Raw genomic sequence first — 23,398 nt, forward strand, 5'->3', positions numbered from 1 at the left:
ACTTGGAACAACTATTAGCACAGGATTTGGAGATGCTGAATGTGACTTTTGTGGAGTTACATTTTTCTAAAAACCTATGTGTCTTCCAGCTCATATCTTCTTATGTTTGAAAGCAGATTCTGGTGGGGGGAGGCTATGGACAGAAAGAAACATCTGTCTTTAAAGCCTCTAGATGGCAGTGGCAATACTCAGCCTTGAGTCCTTTCCCTGCCTCTCCTCACGGCCTCCTGCCTGCATCTGGTTTTTCCCAGTCTGATTGTGGCAGTTAACTGTGGCTGGTTCCCTGTGTTACTTTCTGTGGGCATCCAAGGGCCTCCACGTGGGCACTGCTCCTTCAGGCTGTTGTACTGAGAAGTAGCAAATCCATCCCTTAACAGGTGCTGCTGTTTGCTTTTAAGGGTGGGTTGTGTTTTCTCACCTTTATCTGTTCAGACAAAGTTCATTTTGCAGAAGGTGCGCACATTAATGGTTGAAGATGCAAATTGATTGCAGTAGTAGAAGTGTTTTTGTATGAAAATAAGCAACTGTTATCTTGCTTATAAAAGGAGTTTGGCAATTCATGCTTTCATAGGAATCTGCTTTTCAAGAGGCCAAGTTACCCAGGCTTTCCACCAATTTTTGGAAACTGTGTTTACTTTTCAGATACCTGGTGAAATTGCACAGGGCAGAGACAAGAACAGAAATTTGTGTTCAATTTCAGCATCATTATTCTCTTCTAATATTCCTGACAGTCACTTTGTCTTCTTCTCTGAGTACATGGGATGATGTTCAGATGTCCAGCTTCCTCTTCATAAGTGTTCCTGTATCAATTACCTTACCTGATTCTTTAGAGAACTTCATCAGGAAGTTAATTTTTTTCTCATTCTCTTTTTTCCTTTCTCCTTTTGTTTTACCATGTGCACATTATCTTTCCAGAAATAAGCCTGTGCATCTGAGATGCTTCCTATCCTGTAAGATGACTGGAAGCCCCGTGGCTGTTGCTGTGTGGTGCCAGCTCTGGGCTCTAAACCTGACCTAAAGAAAAGTTTATTAGCTCAGGCTCTGTGCCATGCTAGCTGTGTTCATACAACTTTTGGTCCAGCTGGCTACAAGACAAGAGTAAATGTGGTTTTGTTTGACCTGTAGGGAGGGGAACTTGAGTCTGTGTGAAGTCTGCTATGTAGATGGGCTCTAATTCATCTCTTCTGGGTGGCCAGAACACCCTTCCAAAGCTTTTCCATTCATGCTTTCTTGCTGCATTCTTTGTCCATCAATCAGATCTGCTTCTATCACCTGATACCTCTAAATGGTGTTTAATAAATGCTCAGTCCTCCACCCCCAAATTTGATACTGTTGCTCCTAAATTGAGCAGGTGGATGGCCCACTATTATTATGCTAGTTAATGTATCCTCTGTCTTCCTCCAACTTTTCTGTTGTGAGTTTCCCTTCTTTCTTGCAGGATTGGAGGCTACACAGGCAGTTTTCTTCTCTGCATGAACTTCACTTTATGTCCTTTCCACGAGAGGATCAGGAGCATTGTCTTCTGTGCACCCTGTCCCTTCCTCTCAAGTAGTCTAGTGTCATAAGTATCACTGTCCCTTGCTTTTCAGACAAAGAGTTGCTGGTAATTTGTTCTCCTTTATGTCTTTTTCCTCTCACTCATGTTAAGGAACTGCTGCCTTTTAGAAAAGCACTATTTCTACAGTGCCTTCTTACTCCTCTTCCAGAAATTGTTAACTTCTATAACTTTACAGCTGCAAAACGTAAAAGAAAGCTTGAGTTAGTATCTTTTGAGTCAGCTTCTGCCTGCTGCCACATACTTTCTGAAAATAAGTCAGAACATGTTATGTGGAAATGTGGTTAAACTCTTCACTCTGACAACAATATAGGAGAAAACAGACGCCAGATTTTAGCTCAGAGTTTACTTTCTCTGTGCATGCAAACAGCTAAATGTCTTGACCTTGTTGCCTGTTTCATTGCCTCAGAGGGTACATGTGCCAAGGTGATAAAACAAACTGCTACTTGATATCCAGGTGGCACTGCCAAATTTGTGGCTTGCTCCATATGTCTCTTGCAGGGTGCTATTCTGGAATGACGTTTTTTGAGACTGAAAGCTGGCTTTTTTTTTTTTTTTTCCCCTGGTGCGTAGCTCCCAGCTTTGAAAACTTTCCTGTGTTAAGTCTCCTTAGCCATAAATTGTCAGAGCAGAGAGACATAGGAATTATAGTCTTGCTGCTGTTGAAATTAGGTGGATTGGAGTGTGAGGCTTGAATAATCCCCCACTCAAGCAAGGATCTGTGTTTTCTTTTTAAATCCTGGAAGCAGTGAGAAATAGCAATCTTAATACCACTGTCCCAATTTTAATGGTGTGTTAACAAATGGATATCTCTGATAGCCAGTCAAAGAGCAGTTTCACATTATATACTTTTACCTGTAGGAGGGTCACGCTTTTTCATTCTGATGGCAAGGGAACTTGTAATCTGTTGTACACATGGATGTCAGAAGCATTTTTGTCATTCTTGTCCTTTTCAGTTCGAAAGGATTTAAGTGGGCTTGATGATGTGACACTTACGAGCCAGTCGGAATGTGGAGGTGAGATCTAGAAGTTGTTTCCATTACATTTGTGGAAGTTAAATCATTAAAAAATAATAACAGAGTGAATGCCTTTTGTGGATGATAATCCTTACGGAATGAAATGGTATATAGGTAAAATACCTTTGTTGCCATTTATTCCCCAATAACCATGAAAAGCTCCTGTGGTTTAGTTTACTGAAGGTCAGCTTGCAGTAAGGGTGTAGTGACTTACGGCAAATGTAAAATAAAATGTGTTAGCTCAGATTTGAGTGATGAAACAGGTGTTAAGTAATTTATTTTACCATGTGTTAGCAATGAAAGAAGATTATGTGGGTTACATGTGAGGTGAGTGCTGCATGATACATAAGCTGACAGTAACTCTGTGTTAATTCAAACTCCTAATTTACTGTTTTGAGGATGCTTAATCTTACTGATTTAGAACAGTATGTTGGGATTTCTTGAAACAGTAATTTGGCTCCTGCTGGTTGACTTTTCTAATAGCACTCACACAGAAAGGTTTAGATTTCTAATTTCCTGGAGCCCAATGGTGGAGCTGCTTTGAAAGTTTAAGTTGGATGTTAGATGTTGGTCTCTTCATTCCCAGAACTGAAATGAAGACCAGGGTTGTTCTGCAGAGTTTGCAGTTAATTTTTACAAATATGTTTTTATAGGTACTAAAATTTTTTAAAGACGGCATTGCAATCAGGGAGTTTCTGAGGGCATTCTGAGGAAACTGTGTAAGTGAAAAGAGCTAAATCTTTGAATGGGATAAAGAATTTTGAAGGCTTCTCGAGTTATGGGTGTCTTTCTGACTTTCAGGCTTCTCCAGTGACAGCGACCTGATCTCTCTGACAGTTGATGTAGATTCTCTTGCCGAGTTAGATGATGGAATGGCATCCAACCAAAGTTCTCCCAGTAGAGCTGTTGGCCTTTGTGTTACTTCTGAACCCCCAGTACAAAGCACACTGGCACCTGAGCAGGAGTGGAGCAAACCCGAAGGAGAAAAGGAAAGCCATGGTTTGTTTACTGGAAGCTTAAAACCCAAGCCAGGCAAACAAGATTACTTGGAGAAAGCAGGCGAGTTAATAAAACTGGCTTTGAAGAAGGAGGAGGAGGAAGATTATGAAGCTGCCTTAAGCTTTTATCGAAAGGGGGTTGATCTGCTTCTGGAAGGTGTTCAAGGTATGGATCTTCCCGTTATGTTTGTCTTTTCTTTGGTTATGTGTGTTTGTTTATGACATTTCCATGGTTAACATCAGCTTACTGCGTTGCAAAGAAGCAATATGAAATGCAGAATACATTTGGCTTTTAAGTAGCTGTGTGCATATGAGAGAGAGAGAAATCTTTCTAAGACTGAATGATAATTTAGGGTCTCATCTTCCAAGTGCCCAGTATCTCCTCTGTTAAAATTGCAGCACAACCTTCAACTTGCAGGTAAGTAGCAAAGTGCTCCACTTTCGCTTCTTTCCTTTTTATTGCCTAGCCATTAATTAATATGTGGCACTTGCAGCACTGTTGAAACATTATTTAATTTACATGGTTAAGTGAGGATTAATTATCCCCATTTTACGCATGGGGAGAGGCAGACTCAGGTTAACTTCCCAACCACAGCAGGATTAGAACTGCTCTTGTCTCGCAGCCTCTTGCTTCTTCCACGAAACTATTCTTTTCTAACTAAAGGATGCACAGAAACTTACATGCTTGCATTGTTAGAGGAGCACAGGGTTTTTTTTCTTTTTCAAAAGACTTCGGTCTATCAATATATTAAAACCAGCAAAAGCTGGTTTTAGTGGACTGGATACAACTACATGCAAATTTCTGCCTCCTTGCACCTTTTCAGTAAGGGAGAAAAATTTTTCCCTTCTCTAGTTCTTGAGAATCTCGAGTGATAACCTCATGTATTTGCATTTTATCCAACAGTGGCTTAAAACTATAAAGTTCAGGGAAAGATTTGTTCTTTCCTGGAGTGAATTCAGGGTCTGTGTATTGTGCTTCTGTCCCCCACAGACTAAATGAGTGATTAGAATTGTGCCTTTGTTTGGCAGTGTGCAGCACAGGTGCATTCTGCTGCTCCAGATCTGGACTTAGACATGAATGTACCAAACACACACAAGCAGAAGCCTTTGCTGCATCCCAGTGGGATGCACAGCAGTGGTCCAGACCTTCTGAACAGTTCTAGCAATGGAAGTTACCTACTGAGCTGACTTAATGGGGCCTGGCAAAAAATAATGGGTAGGTTACTAATGAGAGCTAGAGGTGTGGGCCAAGATATGTGCATAGCCTTCGCTTAAAATGTCTTACACTTTTTGGCCAAAGTAAATCCACATCTTTTCAAGTCTCGGTGATGTCAGTAGGCTTGCTGCTTTGCTGCTTGTTGTGGCTTTTCAATAGCATCCTAACCTTTCCTTGCCTGTGTTGTCAAAATGTTTTTCATTCTTAGTGTTGAATATGCTGGCAGTCCTTCTGTTGGAGAGCCCAGCTATTCTTTCTTTGCTAGTACACTTTTTCACAGACCTGTGGACCATTCACCTGTGATCTTCTGAAGGATATCCTGTTTTTTCATAAACACTTCTGTGTGCCAGCCATGATGCAAGGCTGCCATGATGCTGTTTTGAACTGACAGTTCAAACTTCAAAAGCTTTCTTTATTTAACAGTTTCAAACTGTTAGGGCATGAAAACAAGTCAGTCTATTGCACATCAGTTTTGCTGTGGTAATTATTGTGTATACTTGAGTTGTGGCAGTGGTTAAACATGTTGGCTTTGAATTCATGGTAATCCTTAGGGTAATATGTTTGCTTTAAAGTTGTGAAAGACTTTTATTGCATGTAGGTGACTTGCTCAACTCATGCATATGAACTTGTTAAACCAGAGTGGGTTGAACTTCTTATTACTTATATTTGCCAGAATTTCCTCCAATGGTTTTTTTCTTTTTTGCTGTTGACTAGCCACTCTTCCAGCTGTTAATCCTTTCCTCTCACCCAGTTATCCCTGCTTTTCAGGCTAGGAAGAAATTCAAGGAATCTTAGAAAAGTGTGATATTCTGCCTGGTTTTCTTGATGCCAGTCAGTACAGTGGGAATCACTAATAAATTTTTAGTGATGGTACTTATGTGGTGTGTGTCAGTGTTCCTGATGGATGAAGAAACATGTAACCAGCACTGGCACCTTTTTCTTTGCAGTCCCTGACATTGCATATGTATAGCACACAAGAGGGAGTAATGGGAATGAGTTGCATTTTAAGTGACTTCTTATCCCTTGGGAACATAACTGTACACAGGGGGGTTCCTAGCAGTCAGTCTTTTTTCATTTCTCTGTGTTACCCTGCGTGGCTGTGAAGGAATGTTCGTCCTCTGCTGGGCGTTCACACTAGATTTGGGTAGATCCAGCTCATTTTGTGTCCCGTTCTCCTTGAAGCTGCTGCAAACTGGCAGGGAGACACTGATGCCCTCTTTATGGTGACAGGGCTGGTCCAAATGCCTTCCTAAAAATACATGCTTTCTCATGATTTATGAGTACAGTGAAAAAACCAAAAAAAAACCCAACAAAACTTTTTAATGTAGCTACTTTGTGAAGGTAGTATGTTTAGCATTGATATGTGAACATTCAAGGTATGTTGCAGTAAAAAACCACAAACCTTCAACCTAATCACTCCAGTTATTTAAACACCCCTGGTTATGTATTTCTCACGGATCATAACATACTCCTTTTAAAGATAAGGATGGTGCAATTATTACAAAGTGCTTCTGGTCTTCTGCCACTGATTATTTTGCACCTATTTTGTCTGAAAAAGATTTTGTGCCATCTGAGAGTGAAACACAGTGTTCATCGACACTTAGACACGTGTGCAGTGCCATCGTCTCGGTGCACAGCCCCCGCCAAACGTGGCCTCTGGAATGGGCCGCCGGTGGCTTTTTCCCTGGAGAGCAGCAGTACGGTAATACAGGCTTTAGCCACGAGGTGGCGGCAAGGAAACAGAAATTGCCGCCCCAGACTTGGAATCGGGCAGTGATAGCAGCGCGCGGAGCCGGGGGAAGGAATGCCACCCATCCTCTGTGCTTCGGACTTGAGCTTTGAGACAGTCCGCTGCCTCAGCTGGAATGCCTCTGTGAGCTGCTTAGGGCCGTCTGAAGCGTGGGGCTGTGTCCGGTACCAGTCACTCCCTTCGGCTCAGCGCAAGCTCTGCTGCTCAAGGCTGCCTCGTCAAAACCGCGTACGAGCAAGTTCAGTGCTGCGAGTTTATAGACCTGTGCTGGTTAGTTTGGAGTAGGTGGCTTCCCTAAAGGCAGTTGAGCACACTTGAGCTTGTTATATTCTGATGGCTTTCCAGCTCTCCCAGCTTCTGGCACTAGTGCTGGGCGAGGCAGGTGTCATATGTTTGAGGAATGGCCATCTTGACTTTGTTTTCAGCTGTGTGCACATGCTCTCAGATGTACAGTGGTGTTAATTATTCTGGGCAAGATGCATATGTATTTTCTTTTGCTAGTCTCTTGCAGAATTTAGTACTGAATCCTTTCATGTCCCATTCATAGTCCTGCCAAGGGACTCAGTTTGTGTCCCTTGGGGAATGACTGCTGCCTGCGTGCTCAGAGACTGGTGTATGCCTTGGGCTCTGGGCATCTGCTTGTTATACATGTTTGGCCTACTTCTGCTCTATACATGTGTTTAACATTAAGCACTTGCTAGTGGGAAGAAGAATGAAATCGTGGACTGGCAGTACAGCCCTTGAACTGCACCTCTTGTGCCTTCCTGTTTCATTTATACCAGAGCTGCCTTGCTTGCAGTGACAGGGAGTAGCTGCCATAATTTCCTTTTTCTTCTAAATATGTACCAGTTCTGCTTCTCCTCTTGTCTTTTCTTGGCATTGCTGCTTGCAGGGTTTTGAAGTTTTTGGAAGACAGGTCTGTAAAGATTGTGTAGGATGGTTCAGCAGTTCTCTAGGAGCTGAAACCTTCTAGAATTCAAGCTTTTCTGCCTTTTTAAGCATACTGAGTATGCTAACTGATAGAAACTTTGGCTCACAATTATAGCTGTTCCTTTGTTTTGTTAGCATGTCAGAGCACTTTGAGGTCAGTGCATTGCTTCAGGCCTAGTGATGGAAAAAATGCATTAATCAATAGCAAGCCACCAACTTCTAGCTGGAAGTTAACTCTGTTTTATGCAAAGTAGTGCATTGCCTGACTTTGTTATAGGGCATAGTTTATGTTAGGAACAAGCAGATCACGAGACTGAAATTATGGAGGGTTTTTTGTAATAAAGAAGGGAGTCCTGTTTGTATAAACTGCTCCTCTTTTTACAACTCCAGCCATTCTTTAGTTATTTCCATTATGGATCTGGGCAGTCTGAGGTGTGTGATAAACAGAGTTAACACTGTTGCATATTGCTGGGTTTCAATAATTTCAGGCATGTGAAGAACAAGAATGCTGCACAACATGGCCAGTGTAATTCATATAAAAAAGTACAGGATCTCTTCCACGTGGTTTAGAAACCAAATGTGTTCATTGCTGGTCTGCCCATGTTCCATGTAAACATCTGAAGGGAGATGATCCATTTACTCTGTCGGAGTTTTGGGATGTTTATTTTCACATGTGTAGCAGCTGTGGCTGGGCAGAATAAATATTGATTTAGTTTAGGCAGCATGAACCTTGTTGCATGAAGTATGTGATGCCTCTGGAGTGTCAGCAGCCACAAGCTGTTTTCCAGGTATCTCTGTTTTGTGTTAGGGATCTACAAGTTCTGAATAAGCTGCTGGTGTCTTTGAAAGCTGCCTGTGAATGTCAGTTTTGCACTGCTCCATGCTATTTTAATGTTTATCCAGTAAACAGAGCTGGAACAAAAATTACACAAATTACTGGAACCTTGCTAAAATGACTTTGACTTTTAACCCAAAAATGCATATACAATGAAATGCTAGGAATACTTTGGACAACTAGATGATATTTTTGGATATACTGAAAACAAACCAACTTGTGTCTAATTACTGGGATTATGATGGGCTATGATTTGAACTTGTGTTGGAGCCAGGGATGCAAACAGGAGCATGCTTGACAGAATGCCAAGAAGACAGTACTTTATGAAAAGGGAAACAGCCATGGCGTTCCACCAGCGCATTTCTGGCTTCCTTTGCTTGTTTGTTGAATGGCACTTATGAAGACAACTTCTGTTTCCACACAGTAGCTATTTTAAATTCCTTTCACTTGTTAAGTTCTCTGATTAGTGTTCCTCAGTGATGTTAACAGTTTCTGAGCTATCCAGAAGATGTCTGGTTGTGGCAATGTCCTTAAGGAAACAACAGACCTGTTTTCTGAGAAGATGAATTGGGGTGTGAGCTGATGGCTGTAGGGAAACCCTGAGAGTTGTGCTGCACTCCACAGGGAAAGGTTGGTGATGGGGTGACTGACAGAACTGTAGTTCTCCCCACCCTGATTTTAGGCTTCTGTGTTCCTATGATGTATCATCACACAGCCTGTTTGCTGTTGTAGTTTTATACTTCCACTGAGGCTGGAACCAGTCAAGGCAAAAACTTCCTGCCCTGGTTCCTACCAAAGGAGCTGAAAACCATTTCTCTTTCCTGCTACTGGACTGCGAGAATGCTGTTGGACTGTTTGGGCCGAGCTTTATGAACAATGATACAAAGTGCTGCCTCTCTCCTAGTGCTTCATACAACCTTGAAATCACAGCTGCTGCTTCAGAAGAAAAGTTTGTGAGAGGACTCATCTGTTGATAAGTGGCTGGATTAAGAATGGATGTTGGAAATACTTTGTTTGGTTAAAAAAAAAGTCATATCTCTCTGTGCTGCCAGTGATGCTGAAACACATGCTAGTATGGACTATGAGCTGCTCATAAGTGGAATGTGTTGTCTTCCCAGGCCCATCACAGACCATACAGAGCTTCAGAGCAGATTAGTGCTGTAGGATCCACCACTGTGCAGTAGGTGCTGGATGGACCACCCTGAGTGATGTCATTCCCTGTGTGGAAGTGCTGGGTTTAGACACCTCGTTGTGGCAAAGCAGTAAAATACAGTGTGTGCCAGTAGAGTATGGTTAATGTATGTTGTTAATGCCAGAAGCTGGTTACTGTATAAATACAGCCAGACTCAGCTATGTCAAGGGACACTCAAGGCAAAGTTCCATTTAAACTGCAAGACCTCTCTGCACCAGGAGGTTGATAAAGGTCTGAGGTGTACATGCTGCACAGCTTACAGCCTTGCAATACATGTGAAAGTGAACTGTAGCAATACCTGCAAACCAGCATGTAGGGTGTCATGCAGAGATGACTCTGAATGTGGTTACTTAGCATGTGGCTGTTAAAGAATTAATAAATATGTGACCAGGTGAGCCCTAGAAATCTCTTTTTTCTTCCCTCTTGGGACACAGCTAGCTGTATTGACTTGGTGTTCTGACCTTTCCAAGATTTGAGTCTTTCCTTGTACCAGTTCCTTGCCAGGTTGCTGCCTGTGCCTGGCCTCTTTGACAGACATCTCTTCCTGCCTGCACTGCCTTTTATCTCAGCTGTTGTTAGCCACAACACTTAGCTGCAAAGTGCAGGAATCTCTTTTTGACTGTAGCTGTGTGGGGTTTCTGCCTCCCATCAGAAGACCCAGTAGGGCTGCCACACTTCTTGCAGCATGCAGGGTAGACAGGGCAGACTGATCCAGGTTACAGTGCCGCTCCTGTCCGCAGGTGAGAAATTTGAAGTCTCTGGCTGCAGAATTCAATGCCTCAGGCACTGTAGGTGAATTGAGGCAAATTACTAGCTGGAATAGAAAAATTGCATAGATAGGTTTAAGGGCATGATGCTGCATGATAATCAGTGCTCTGATTCTCTCCCAAACAGTTCTTGCATATACAGCTTCTCTCTTTTCACATCCAATTTTTCTCTTTTCCTGTCCTCTTTGCCTCTTAACTCTTCCAGTATCTTAAAATAGCCTCTTTAGCTTCAGAGCTGTGTAGAAGGACTAGTATAGGTTTGATCTCTACAAGGCCTGCCGCTGGCTCTTCTGTTTTAGAGATTTTTGTGATTGCTCGGGGAAAAATACCATTTCCCATAGTAGTATATAAAAGTACATATGAATTGCATTTAATACATAAATATGAGTAGTATTAGACTGTCACGATTTATGAATCTCATAATTGGGGTTTTTTTATCCGCCTTTTTCTTTTTTTTCCCCTGCAGTACTTTACTTCAAACTGTTCTTACTTGAAGGGGTAGCTGTCTGTGTGCCTGGGTTCCCTCTGCTCTGAAGCAAGGGATGTTGGTGCATGCTAATTCTAATTTGAACTTGTCCTTTTAGTTAAAAACGAGGAGTACAGAGAACTTGGAAATTTCCTCTCTCCTGTGGTGGTGGCCTGTGTAACTCCTTTACTTGCTCTGACTGTCAGTGCTGTTCCCCTGTTCCCATGGTGCTTGTGCTCCTGCCGCTGTCACCATTTTGTTTCCTCCTCTGGGCTAGAATTTCGCTTCTTGTCCTTCTGTCTTGAAACACTCACAGGGTTTATTCCCTTCTTAAGTAGTTCAACAGAAGAATGTTCAAGAGTATTTGTCACATTAAGTCGTATTTTGGTGAAATACCTTACAGTTAAGACTGCAAGTTTTAGCAGATAGATGGGAAGTTAAGCTTTTCCTCCCTGAAATGCTGGGTGCTGTCCATTTTATTTTTTTTCCAGGTAGTCACACATGCACATGAAAAGGTACCACCACCTTGTGGATTTAACATGAGAGTTTCTCTAGAAGCAGATGTTTGTTGGTTAGCATTTCTGGCAAGTTATGTTTCTTATCTTCAGTGTTACCAACTCCTGCTTTACTGGTCACTCAAACACATTTCACCCACACCATTCTTCTGTGTAATCTTAACTTTGGCAAATATGCCAACTTTTTTTTTTTTCCCCAGAGAGATGTTTACCTAGACATTTACATGACTGGTGTGTGACCAAAGGTTTTCTACAGGATGCAGAACTGGCAACGTCATAGGAAATGTAGATCTGTAACGGTCTCAGGCAACCTGCGGTGAAGATGATGTATGTGACATATGGATATAATAGTTATCAGCACACTGGAAAGTGGGAAGAAGAATTTGTAGGTGTTCATTCACTGTCACAAATTTGTGCTTTAATATGAAAGGTTTAACTTCTAAGTGGCTTTTCTTCTTGGTTGGTAGAGTACAGTACCGTCCTAAATCTTCAGAAAAGCCAGAAAGAATGGTTCTGATAAATGTGTTGCATCTTAATAAATTTTGACTCTCTGAAAATGTTAAGAAAAAAGAGGAAAAAAGATCACTTCAAGCTGTTTTATCATAATGGGCTTAACCTTTGTCTTATTTTTTAATATTTACAGTTTTTTTCAGCTGCAGAATTTGATCAGCACCTCAAAGGAACTCACCATTAATATAATGTGTAGCATACTGGAGCTGATGAGGTAGTGGGCTTATTTCACAATTCCAAACCCCCACCTGCTGCTAAAATCTATAGCTCTTTCCTTGATGCTGCAGTATCCGTCTACCCCAGCACCTGCCACATTTCACTTAAGTAATTGTTTGAAAATTAAAGGTTACCCACCCTCCTGTGAAAGTTGGTGGAGACTCGTTCCAAAATCAGCAGCTTTTCCCCTTCCTGAAATAAATTTGGGGGTTATAAAACTGTGTCCAAAGTCATCACAAACCTGTGCTGGATTATGAGTCGCATTGTCACTTTCGGTGTGCCTGAGCTTTTGTTTGGCTAATATGGACAAAGGAGTCTGCTTCACATGATGTAAGAAGTGTTTGCCCTAAGAAGAACAGAGGTCCTCTTGAACCAATTAGGCAAAAATAACAGCTGGGCTACCCACTAATAAGGAAGGTGCTGCTAAACCTCTTTTCATTGTGAGAAGAAATAAATCTTTTAAGGCTTACTCCCTTGCATTTTTATAGAGAGCAATTCTTTGAAAAATTCAGCAATCCAGCTGGGTGATATGTGCAGGAAGACTGTGAAGAAGATAAAGAAACTTTTAAAAATAAAAAATGGTATTATAGCTGTTAGATTTGGCAATTATAAATGTTTCATTGAAGATTTCAGTATTTAGAGAAAGTTTTACTGTTTAAATTGTTAAGAATATGGAGTTTGGGGCTAGCACAACAGGCAGTCTTGCAAAGTTCCTTGTACTTGTTCTGCAAGAGGACATTCCTTCCTGGAGCAAATCTCTTCTGATATCTTCTTTAAAGGAAGGCAGCCCACATATATTTTTAGTAAGTCTGAGAGAAAAGCAGGAAGAGGAGGTCACAGAGGATTGGGACAGGTAATGCTCACTTTATGGCCTTACTTTTTCTGTGAAAATATCCCCATCCTGGCTGAGCACCTACTTAGGTAGGGAGTGTACCTATGTTGCCCTGGCAGATTATCCCTTCCTGAGGAAGACCTCTTAGCACCTTAAGGGGGATGATTTGGAACTGCTCACGCACAAAGAAAGGAAGGAATATCTAGAATTCCAGGGTGGGTGCTACATATCGTGATTTACTGATTATTGAAAATTTTTTTGTATATGTTCGTGGCAAGCTATCTTTATCATCCAGAGAGGAACACATCTTCCCCGTGACTTCATCCTGGATCTGTGGAGGAGGATAGTTACGGAGCAGAGCAAGTTTGACAGCACTTCTGTGCATCTGAGATGTGTTCTCTTGGTAGTATCCCATATTATTTGGGGAAGAAGGACAGATTTTTTCCATACTCTTTACTGACCAATTTTATTTTTTGTCTAAGTTTATTGAATATGACCCCCTTTCAACAGCTTTTTGCTGTTATTATCTAAACATAAGTAATTTTCCTATGTGATAGAATTACAGAAGGTTTGATGTGTGAACAAGCAGTTAACTGAGCTGAATAGTTCAGCATTGAGTTAGCTGATCTCTCAAAGGTGTGTCCTCTCTTGAGGTACTGTGAAGTGTGGGAAAAGACTTTCTGAGCAGAAGACAAAAATATTGCTAGTTTTCCAGATGCCTCTGCTGTACTTTATGGAAGTGCTGCCTCTTTGTGTTTTTCATTCAAATCAGTGCACTATGGGCAAACAATCAGCCAAGTCACAGAAGAACTCTATGGCACAATTATTCCGATATTTGCTGTTTTCCTCTATCAAACCCTCAAAATCATTTGAACATTGTTAGGAATATCTGTCTTTGTAAATATATTGTAACTGAGCTGTCTTTAGAGATATAAATTAAAGGACAAATTTTAAATCATTGGCTGCTGTCCTAATGTCCTGGCTTCCTGTTACTTTGGTCAGCGGGTGGCCTGGTCAGCCTTTCCAAAGCCAATTTTCATTTTAAGATATTTTTATTTCTTCGAAATAGGCAAAGCCTTTGGAAAATGAGGGAGCAGCCTGCTTGTGCTTGTGTGTGGGGATGAAGGCTTATATGTGCAACAAAGTAGCTGTAGAGTTTTTGTATTCTGTTTGCGGGAATAGTAAACAGAGCATCTAAAATAACCACTTGCACATTGCAACAAACACATCATCATTTGCTTAAAAAGAGTTATAATTACAGTTGACGAAGCATGGACACCATAAAAAATGCATTAGTTTGGCTTGACACATTAATTACCTGTTTTTGCAGATGTTTTTATATATTGTTGTGTGAACAGTTTACAAAATAATTACAGGAAAGTCATATGGAAAATAAACTAAGTGGGTGGTTTCTCGCCTTAATATTTTCATTCATGTGAATCTGTGTGAGGCACAGCTGCTCTGTAGCAAATGCAGAGGGAGAGAGAGAGATGGGGAATCTTGAGGGGTTTTTATTCTAAGGTTTCTATGATCAGCCTTGCTGCACTTTTATATCTTGCTTTAGCAGTGTACTTTTAAAAAGTGTAAAATGACATTGGTGATTTAATCCCAGTGATCAGGAGGGGGGAGAAGCTTTGATCCTGATCAGATGAAACATAAATCTTCTAGTATCTGGGAAAATAAATGAAAAATCAATATTATTTTAAGCAGGATGATCTTTTATGAGCAGTTGTAAAGATTCATCAAAGGCTTTGACACAGTTTAAACATTTCCTGTTTGCTGCCATTTAAAGAAAAATGCCTTTCAAGTTTAAATTGTAATTAGAGAGGTACCTCTTTAGATTATTGTGGGCTAACCACAGAATGGAAATAAGAGCTCAATATGCTCACACAATATTTAAATCAAAAGTTCTTAACTAGGAATAAATGATTATTCCTAATTTATTATAAAATAAAATTGATGCTTTTGAAAATACACATTTTTGCATAACTAAACCCAATATTTCATGGCAAAATGTAACATTGCATAAAAAAATGCATGAAGTCTGAATCACAGCTTTGACATCTGTCAGATATAAGGATTTGTTCTAGTACTGTGTTTTAGTGATTTATTTGGTTTTAAGTGGACAGTTCTATGACCTGGAATTTGGCATAAATGCTTAAGATTATTTTTAGCTTAATGGGGTCTTTATTGTTACTGTCTGTGTTTGAGGCTTTTTAAGTAGCATTTATTTGTTTATTAAATTTATATCCTGTATTTATTTGCAGATTTTTGTGAGATATTGGCTGTTTAAATGGGAATTTGTATTGCAGTGTAGTTTTTTTACATTTTCTTGGTTAAACTAATGCAAAAAAATAAAAAGCCAAAATCCTATTTCCATAAACCTAATTCTCAATCATCCACCTGTTAAAGTATTCGGAGACTGAACTGTTAATGATCTTATCCACAAATGCGATGCAAGCACTTGTTGAATGAATGTTGTTTTGTGGGTCCACACCCTTTTTTATGGCTGAAGATTTTAATGAGGGAACAGTTTGCAAAGGTTATTTAACAAATTACTTGGGAAGGAAAAGCAGGAGGAAAACTGAAATTAATGTCTTGTGAAAGTAGGGAGAACAAAGACAGCTCTAAGGGGACATCCTAGCTGGTTTGTGTTAATTACTGTAAAATTACTGAAGCATTGGAAAAAAGCAATAAACATCCAAACTAAATACACATAACTAACAATTAAGCAGTAAGCTTGACTTTTATGATAGCCTTAGACACTACCCTAGCAGTTTTCTACCAGCCTGCTTGGAGGAAATGCTGGCTGAAGAGTTCATTGTTGCTGTGCAGGTGTCTTGTATTCTCTGAGTGGCTGCTGCTTGGTGTGTCTGAGAGAACTTGGGTGCTCACCAGTGCCTCAGCATGAGGAGGAGGTGTTGCGGTGCTGTAACACTACGTGCACAGATGAAAGCAAGAGAGTTACTCCTGCTTTAGCAAATTGCAACACACACTTATAAAAAAAAAATACTGTGTATCTGCTCTCTTTTGATAATGCCAACTTCAAATTCAAAGAGTTGAGTGATGTTATTTTTTTTTTAATCCTAGATGGGAGTAAGACTGGCAGTCCCATCAAGGGAGCTGCTTACCAAGATTCCCCTAGGTCTTTAGAATGAGAGAAGCTACCGAGATACTGATATATAGCCGTGATATTGTATGCTGAAAGTGCACTGAATTTCTGACTGTCCCAAACCAAGTGTAGACAAAGGTTTTTCCAGAGCAGTCTGCATCCATATCCAAGGAGGTGACAATGACTTTTCCCTCCTGCTTTGAGGTGGATAGTAAAATTTACAAGAGATCACTTACCACAGAACTTGGAGTAGACCCAAAGTCTCTTCTGCTCACTCTTGTTGGAGTCTGGGTATGATGGTTCTGTGTGTTCAGGTAGTCTCTAGTTGTGATATGAAAGGGAGTCTCTATTTTATAACAATCCACCTTGACCCCTACCTTTAATTCTGCCCTTGAAAATCTCACAATGTCTTACACAGTGACACAATTGCCCCCTGAAAACCTGCAGTAATTTCTGAATGCAAGCATTCACACAGTAAGTTCTCTGTCAGAAATTCCGTAATAAGCTTGCTCTTTTTTATGAGACTCATTCTTGATAACCCACAATAATCCTGTTTTTTTTCTTATCAGTTACAAAGTTTCTGGTTAAACTCCTTCAAGGTTACACTCTGGTTCCTTTCATGGCCCGTTGATCAGTATCTTATGAGTTCCAGTCTTCGTTATTGTCTGTTATCTGCCGTTGGTTGGGGGTTGTGTATTTGTGTGTTTAATTTATTGCCCCTCCTGTTCCTTGCCTTGTCTTTCATGTGGGATAGCTGTTGGGCAGATATCCTTGCAGTTCCTTGCCCTGTTTGAGCATTGGTTTGAGAGGTGCTGGCTTGCACCTGGCAGTGCAGAGCCCATCACAGTCAAGGCTTTGTTTCTGCAAGTCTTGGATGGCCTCAGTTAGGGCTGGGAGAGTCTGTCAGGGCCATATAAAGTCTCTGCTGTCCTTCAGTCTTCTTCTGGGACAGTTGTCTCTATCTTTTTTTCAGCATAGTAATCTCATTTCTCTGCTGTAACAATTGTATCTCACGGTCCCTTATCTGTGCTTGGTGGTTGGCTGGTTGGGTGTTGCCATCACAAATTGAGCCTGTTACAGCAATATTGCTCAGGATGGGAATGCCTAAACATAAACTGAAAGCTTTAGAGTGAATCCAGAGTTAGTGTGGTGTCATGGGGTTCTCACCAAGAGTCTGGGTAGATTAGAAATAATACAGTGGTCATTTAGCCATCTAAAAGTGAAGTAGTTGGTGCAAGTGCTTATTCCTTTCTCCCTGTGTTACCCCAAGCCAGGAGGCAGGGAATGTCTAGCACTGGAAAGCTGTAAGCAGGAGTTCTTAGTGTCTCCTCAGTTGCTTTCTTGCTTTTAATAGCATTTCTAGACTTCATGTATAATTAGGAGAGTCCATACTGGAAACCCGAGGAAGAAAATAAGTTTGTTGTTTTGTTGTAAACATCTTACTCTGTCTTTCCTAATTGATTTTGCTTTTTGGAATACAGTATTTGGATCAGTGGTTTCTTTTAGTTCTTACTTATGTTACCATAGGAACAAATACCAAATCACAGAAATATTAGGAAAGGCTTTTTGTTTACCTTAGTCTATAGCAAGGCTTAATTTGCTATTTTCGTGGAACTCTGGGATCACAGTATTGGATTTTTAGAAGATGCATATCTTTAGGTTTGCTTATGAATAACCCAAAGGAAATCAAAAAGGTAGACTCAAAGTAGTCATGCTTTGATTATCTAGTACCTGTCTCTTTATAGAAAACATAACTTCTTTTTTCTCTGTTGAGGTGAATCAAGTCCAACTCGTCGAGAAGCAGTGAAAAGGAAGACTGCAGAATACCTTATGCGTGCTGAAAAAATTTCCAGTGTCTACCACAAAACCTCAGAAGATGCGTCTATTTCTATGGTAGGCTTTAATTTATTCTTTTCTGAACCAGAATTTGGTATAATTAAGTAGCAAAGCATATTCAAGCTTAAGGTTCAAAAACTATCTAGAATTTCTCTTTTGGGAGGCCTCAGGGGTATTTTGATGTTGTGTTTCTGTTAAGCTGCCGTTCTTTCTGATTCTTCATGATGTTACGAGGAGTGCTTGGTTTAATACAGGACAGCTTTTCACATGCTTTCCTACTGCTCTTGGTTGATGATGTAGACATTTTTCATCATGCTGGAGAATCTAAAGGTAAAGCAGAAAACCTCACTGGAATGTAATGTTTCATATGACTTTTCTATGAGAATGCTGGTTGGTCCTGTAGGGAGTGAGAAACCTGTTGGTTTCTGTAGCCTAGCACATCGTGATGTATCAGAAGTGAGTCAAGCACAGGGTAGAGGGAATCAGAATAGTTTTCCACAGAACAAGTACTTAATAGAGCAAAGGTTCTTCCTGATCCTTTCAAATGTCTCTCTTGGATATGCTTGTGGGACCAGCTCCTTGATTTTTGAGAAGTTTCTGTGCTAATTCCCACTTTCTTGGGCAGAATACCCTTATCTGTACTTGTACAAAATACAAGCAAAGCTTGTTCTAAGATACCCTCAATAAATGTCTACCTTGCCCTTCCTTAAACAGTTCCTTTGGGATTTATCTGTTTTTACTTTAGGCTTTTACTGCAGTCATGCTAAACTGTGTTATTGTTGATGACTGCCCTATTGCAGTAAGTATAAAAGCTATGAACTTCCTGACTCTCTAATGTCAAGGGATAACAAAAGGGATAGAAGATTATTGCTTCTTACTTTGCACAGATCTAAAAATGCTTTAAGGAGACAACTGCTGCAAAAATTGGAACCCTTCTAAAAGGTGTCTATCTAATAAGTAAATCTAAAAAGCAAAGACACTGGTTTTTTAAGGCTAGATTTTTTTCATGTTGAGAGCCCACAAGTACATTTTGAGGATGTTCCAAATGGGATATATTTTGTGAGGCTTGGAGTCTTGCTGTTGCTATGAACTATACTTTGAACAATTTAATATTTTGGACAGACATGAACTCCTACTAGGTATTCTTTCTTTGGGTCAAACACCCCTGAAAATGGGGAAGAAGCTATATTAAATGGAATCCTCAGTGTGTTTGGAAACTGAAGAACAAGAGGAAAAAAAAGCCATGAACAACCTATTTTTGCCTTTTTATAAGTTTAAAAACTAACTGTGGTTGGGAAGGAGGAAGAAATAGGTTGCATTTTTCTATGTGAACTTGAGAGGTAAAGTATTTCCTCTTTTATGCTGTACTGAATAAGACACATACCTTCTTTGCAGATCCAAAGAAAAGCAGATTTAATTGGGATAAGACAAGAAAAAAAGCCAGAGAGAATAAAAAACCATTCTCCTTCTGTGAGGAAACTCAAAATTGACAAATTATGGCAAATCTTGTTTAGCACACTGTTGCACCTGGCTGATTCTCCTGTTTACAAAAAAAGGCCATATAGCCATGATTTAGCCTTGTTTTTGTCCTAAGTTTTTACACGTATTCTAATGTCCTTTATTTGCTGCTCTTCAATATGCATAAATTTTACTTTTATGTTAGAGCTTTGGAATTTGCTGATATTGAGGGCAGATGGTGCTTATGGGTTATGATGGTTGTGGTGAGGAACAGCTTTTCTCTGAGTTCATAGCTAAAAGTTAACTGGGAGGAGGACTTGACTCTCGAAGTTATTGTAGGGGTAGTGGTAGGGACCACAAAGAATTGGCATGCTCTGGCTTAGTGTCTTAAGGAAAATGAGGAATGTGACCCTTCCCGCGTGTTGGCTGCTGAGCAGACCTGAATTCTTACACCTTAATTGCTGCTTATTATTTTTACTATAATTTATATTGGAGTTTGGATGAGTTATTCCATCCCGTATGGACAGTGATGAGTGCACTGAAACAACTTGCGTCTATATATAGTGGGGTTCTTGGGAGATACCAGTGGAAACTTGCAGATACTTTGTGTCCTTCTCCTAAAGACATTAAGTCCTTGGTGGGTAAGGTCAGTGCAGTGCCTGGGCCCCTGTTAGGACTGGCAGAGTGCAGTTTTGTCATGGAGAGCCTGGTTCAGTGCAGGGAATGTCATGACCAGGGGGGGTGTTGAGATCATTTGCACCTTGGAGGAAGAGGTTTGGCTAGTAAGTGAGCGTGGGCACTTAAGGCAAAGTGTTCTTGTTCGTGACCTGGTGTCACAGGGCAGAACTGCTTTGTCACCTGTCTGCTGTAGGCGGCTTTGTGTTTCCTACTGTGCCCTTAAAAGGAGCAGTCATGGGGATCAGCATCAGAACTAGGCTGACCTGTCCTTCTTACAGATGGAATTTTACTTCCTTCTCCTCCACCAGGCCGGAGAACTGTCCAGCGAGGGAAGGGGTAAGCTCAGGAGTGCAGGTGCAGTTATTGTCCTGCACTTCTCAGCCTATCAGATCTCCCAGAGGCTTGGGATGCCTGCTGTGTGCTGAGCCACCTGCAGCAGTCTCAAAAGACTGTGCCCACTAAATGAGCCCCCAGCTCCCCCTTTGCCATCTGAACAGCACATGAAGGTAAAGCATTTCCTTGGGGGCCTCAGGCAGAAGGAAGCAAGCCATTCTTTCATGGCTGGAAATGCCAGGCCCTTGCCTCTTTGAAGACCAGATTTCCCTAAGAAGGCAAAAGTCTGGTATTTGAGAGCTGAGAAGCAAAATTGTCTTTGATGCCATGGAAACCAAATAAAGAACAACAGTGCTTTGTTACTTTTCAGCAGTGTAACTCTTTTAAGATAGCATCCTTAGCAACCACTCTTCTGCTGGCAAGTGCAAGTGGTGAAGAGAGGAACACAAGAAGGTGGTGAAGGAGAACCTTTGACATTGTTAAAGAAAGGTTGTGGGTAGAGGGCTTACAAGAAATGTAGGGAACTGACACAACTGTGACCTTGAGCTGGGAACATATCTGAGTATCCTATAAACATTGAGAAACCCATAAGAGTAGGAGACGTGCAGACAGCTGCTGGAGCTTTTAAACAGGTGTGTGGGCCTTCTGGAAAACCAAGCTGCAGCAAATGCTGTCCTTTTCTTCTTCTTCTTCTTCTTCTTCCTTTGGTGTAGCACAGCAGCCTCAAGGACTGTCTCTTGGACAAGTGCTCCAGAGTGTTCTGTAAGAGCAGCACTGGGTCATTTTGCAGATTCTCAAGCTGCATTTTCTCCTCTGCCCCTTTATAAGTAGCATCTCTGGGGAGCCTCCTCCAAGCCTGAGTGGGAGCTGCAGCAACAGCCTCTGAATCACACTGGATTGACCATCAGAAAGCTGCAGTCTTGCGTAGCTGTCAGCTGCAAAGCCCAGCTCAGCTGCTTGTACAGGCTGTGGGACCATTTTAACTTTGGTAGTTTTTATAAAGCATATATTTTCCCTCTTTGAAATTAGTTCTGATTCTACTTATGCCTGACTTTGTATATTCAGAGTTGTTTCTTTTTGTACCATTATGAAAGCTGTTGTCTTTTAAAATGTCAATTATTTTTGATTTTCAAAGCAATTTAGTAACAAGAGGTGCATGCAAGCCTGATGCCCAAACAGAAGAAGCAGTCTTTGTGGTTTCCATAAGATATCTTCCTAAAATTCTCATTAAATGTGCATGAAAATTACATGAAGTATAAAGAAAATGCACTGCATAGTTCTGTGAGATATAAATTTAACATAAAATAAGAGATGCAGTCTCAACTTCTAGGATCACATCCAAGGTGTGTCCCAGCGTCAGAAAAGGTGCATTCCCCAACTGGTGCTCACTGAGGGCCTTCTTAAGCACACTGTAGTTCTGCCTGGTTCAGATGCAGGCAGAAATCCAACCTGGTTTTCTCCTGGTGCAGAGAGAGGAAGAAGCCAGGATGTTTGCCAGACCAGGAGAGCTGGAAGCACTGTCACACCCATGAGGCAGACACCAGTGTATCTGCATCAAAACAAGGCATCTCCTTGCTGCAAGTGAAGGTCTGGCTATGCCACAGGTAGATAGTTACTAAAATTATCAGAATTAGACCTCTGAATGGCAAGGGGAGATCCCATTTTGATGTGCAGGTCTGCACTGGTGTTCATGAAAGTTCTCTTTTCTTATGCTGAGGTTCTGTGGTGACTGATGTCAAAGGTGGCAGCATTAGCAGTTAAATGAGCAGAGCTTTCTGGGTGCAAGAATGAAGAGGTGAAAATAAAGATCAAATATTTAATTCGAGGGAAATGCAGGGAAAACTGTGGTTGTGCTGGGAAAGCTTTGAGAGACCAGTGCAAGGGGCATCACATGGATTGCTTTGAGCAACCAAGGAAGGACCAGGACTCCACCATTCCTCATGTTTCACAGCATCCCAGGAAGTAGAGGGGTGCAAGGAACCCCACAACAGATGCTGAGGTGCCCCCAGCCTGAGATGTACACATGGTGTGGTTCTTGGGGTTGTCCTGTGTGAGGCCAGGAGTTGGATGTGATGATCCTTGTGGGTCTCTTCCAACTCAGGATATTCCGTGATTTCCCATCAAATGGTATTTGTGTCACTGGGCTGGGGATAGTGCTCTTGCCTTAAATGAGGTTAATATGAAATGCCCTTTCCTTTACCTGACTGGTAGAGTACTTCTCTGTCTCCCTCTGCTCTTATAACTGCTAGCAGTGATGCCAAAGCTGAGGCAAGAGCTATGGCCTTGTGTAGCTTGCAAAACTAGAGCTTTCCAAAGGCAAGCAGTGGCCACAGGCTGCTCAGTCCTTGCAGGAGCATCACAACAAGCATCAACCTTTTCTCCTTGAAGTTTACACATGGTAACCAAAAGGTGATGGTGGGAGAGGAACTGCTGATGCCTGTCCTCACTCAGATAAATCCAGCAATGCAGCTCAGAGTGTAGTCTGGAAATAGAGAGGGCCTGACCACAACAGAGAAGATCCTGGGATACCTGAGCAGCATGCTGAGCATTTGGACAGGCTGCTGAAGGCCTGCTGCAGGCAGAGGTAGCCTGCCACTTTGTCCAGAATGTTTGTCTCATTTCTAAAGGCAAATTAAGCTTTTGATTTTTTTTTTGTTATTCTCCTTCCTGTATTTTTTTTTTTGTTCCTCTCTTTTTTGACGAGAGTGGGGGTTTTTAGTTATTTTCCTTATTGCTGCTTAGATGCTGAGCTTGGAGTTTTATTCTATTCAGAGGAGCAGGCTCTTTCATAGAGTGCTTAATTGCTGTAGTTTTGGGAATTGTTCTGGGAATTTAGAGTTTGCTTCCAGCCTGCTTCACAACAGAATGTGATGCCTCCCCATCACTGGGCTCTTCTATTAGACTTTGAAACAGTGAAACCAAAGTACTGTAAAGAGCAAAACCGATAAAAATGGAGAGCCTGCTGGGAGCTGTGGAGATGTGGATGTGATTGTAAATCCTTTTAAGGTAAGAAGTGATGTTAGAGCACATATATAAAAAACAGTGTGTGTACACAGTATTACTGACTGTGCCACCACTGGTCACATTTTAGAGGACCTAAAATAAATATACTGGCTCTTTGGATAGGATGCATGAAGAAATCTGATTGTATAGCATTATTAGACAACTATTAACTTCTGTAGA

General features: G+C 41.1%; 1 protein-coding gene across 5 annotated transcripts in view; it reads left to right on the top strand.

The window, feature by feature from the left end:
- Positions 1-23,398, top strand: part of RPS6KC1 (ribosomal protein S6 kinase C1) — an 86,382-nt gene that overhangs the window by 20,365 nt on the left and 42,619 nt on the right. For all 5 annotated transcript variants that reach the window (XM_032102965.1, XM_032102966.1, XM_032102968.1 and 2 more), the window contains 3 exons: positions 2,512-2,571; positions 3,373-3,735; positions 17,685-17,803. In XM_032102965.1, the coding sequence (XP_031958856.1) occupies positions 2,512-2,571; positions 3,373-3,735; positions 17,685-17,803 (542 nt within the window). The remainder of the gene's footprint in view (positions 1-2,511; positions 2,572-3,372; positions 3,736-17,684; positions 17,804-23,398) is intronic.

Source organism: Corvus moneduloides, chromosome 3, assembly GCF_009650955.1.
Source record: "Corvus moneduloides isolate bCorMon1 chromosome 3, bCorMon1.pri, whole genome shotgun sequence".
In the NCBI taxonomy this organism is placed as follows: Eukaryota; Metazoa; Chordata; class Aves; order Passeriformes; family Corvidae; genus Corvus; species Corvus moneduloides.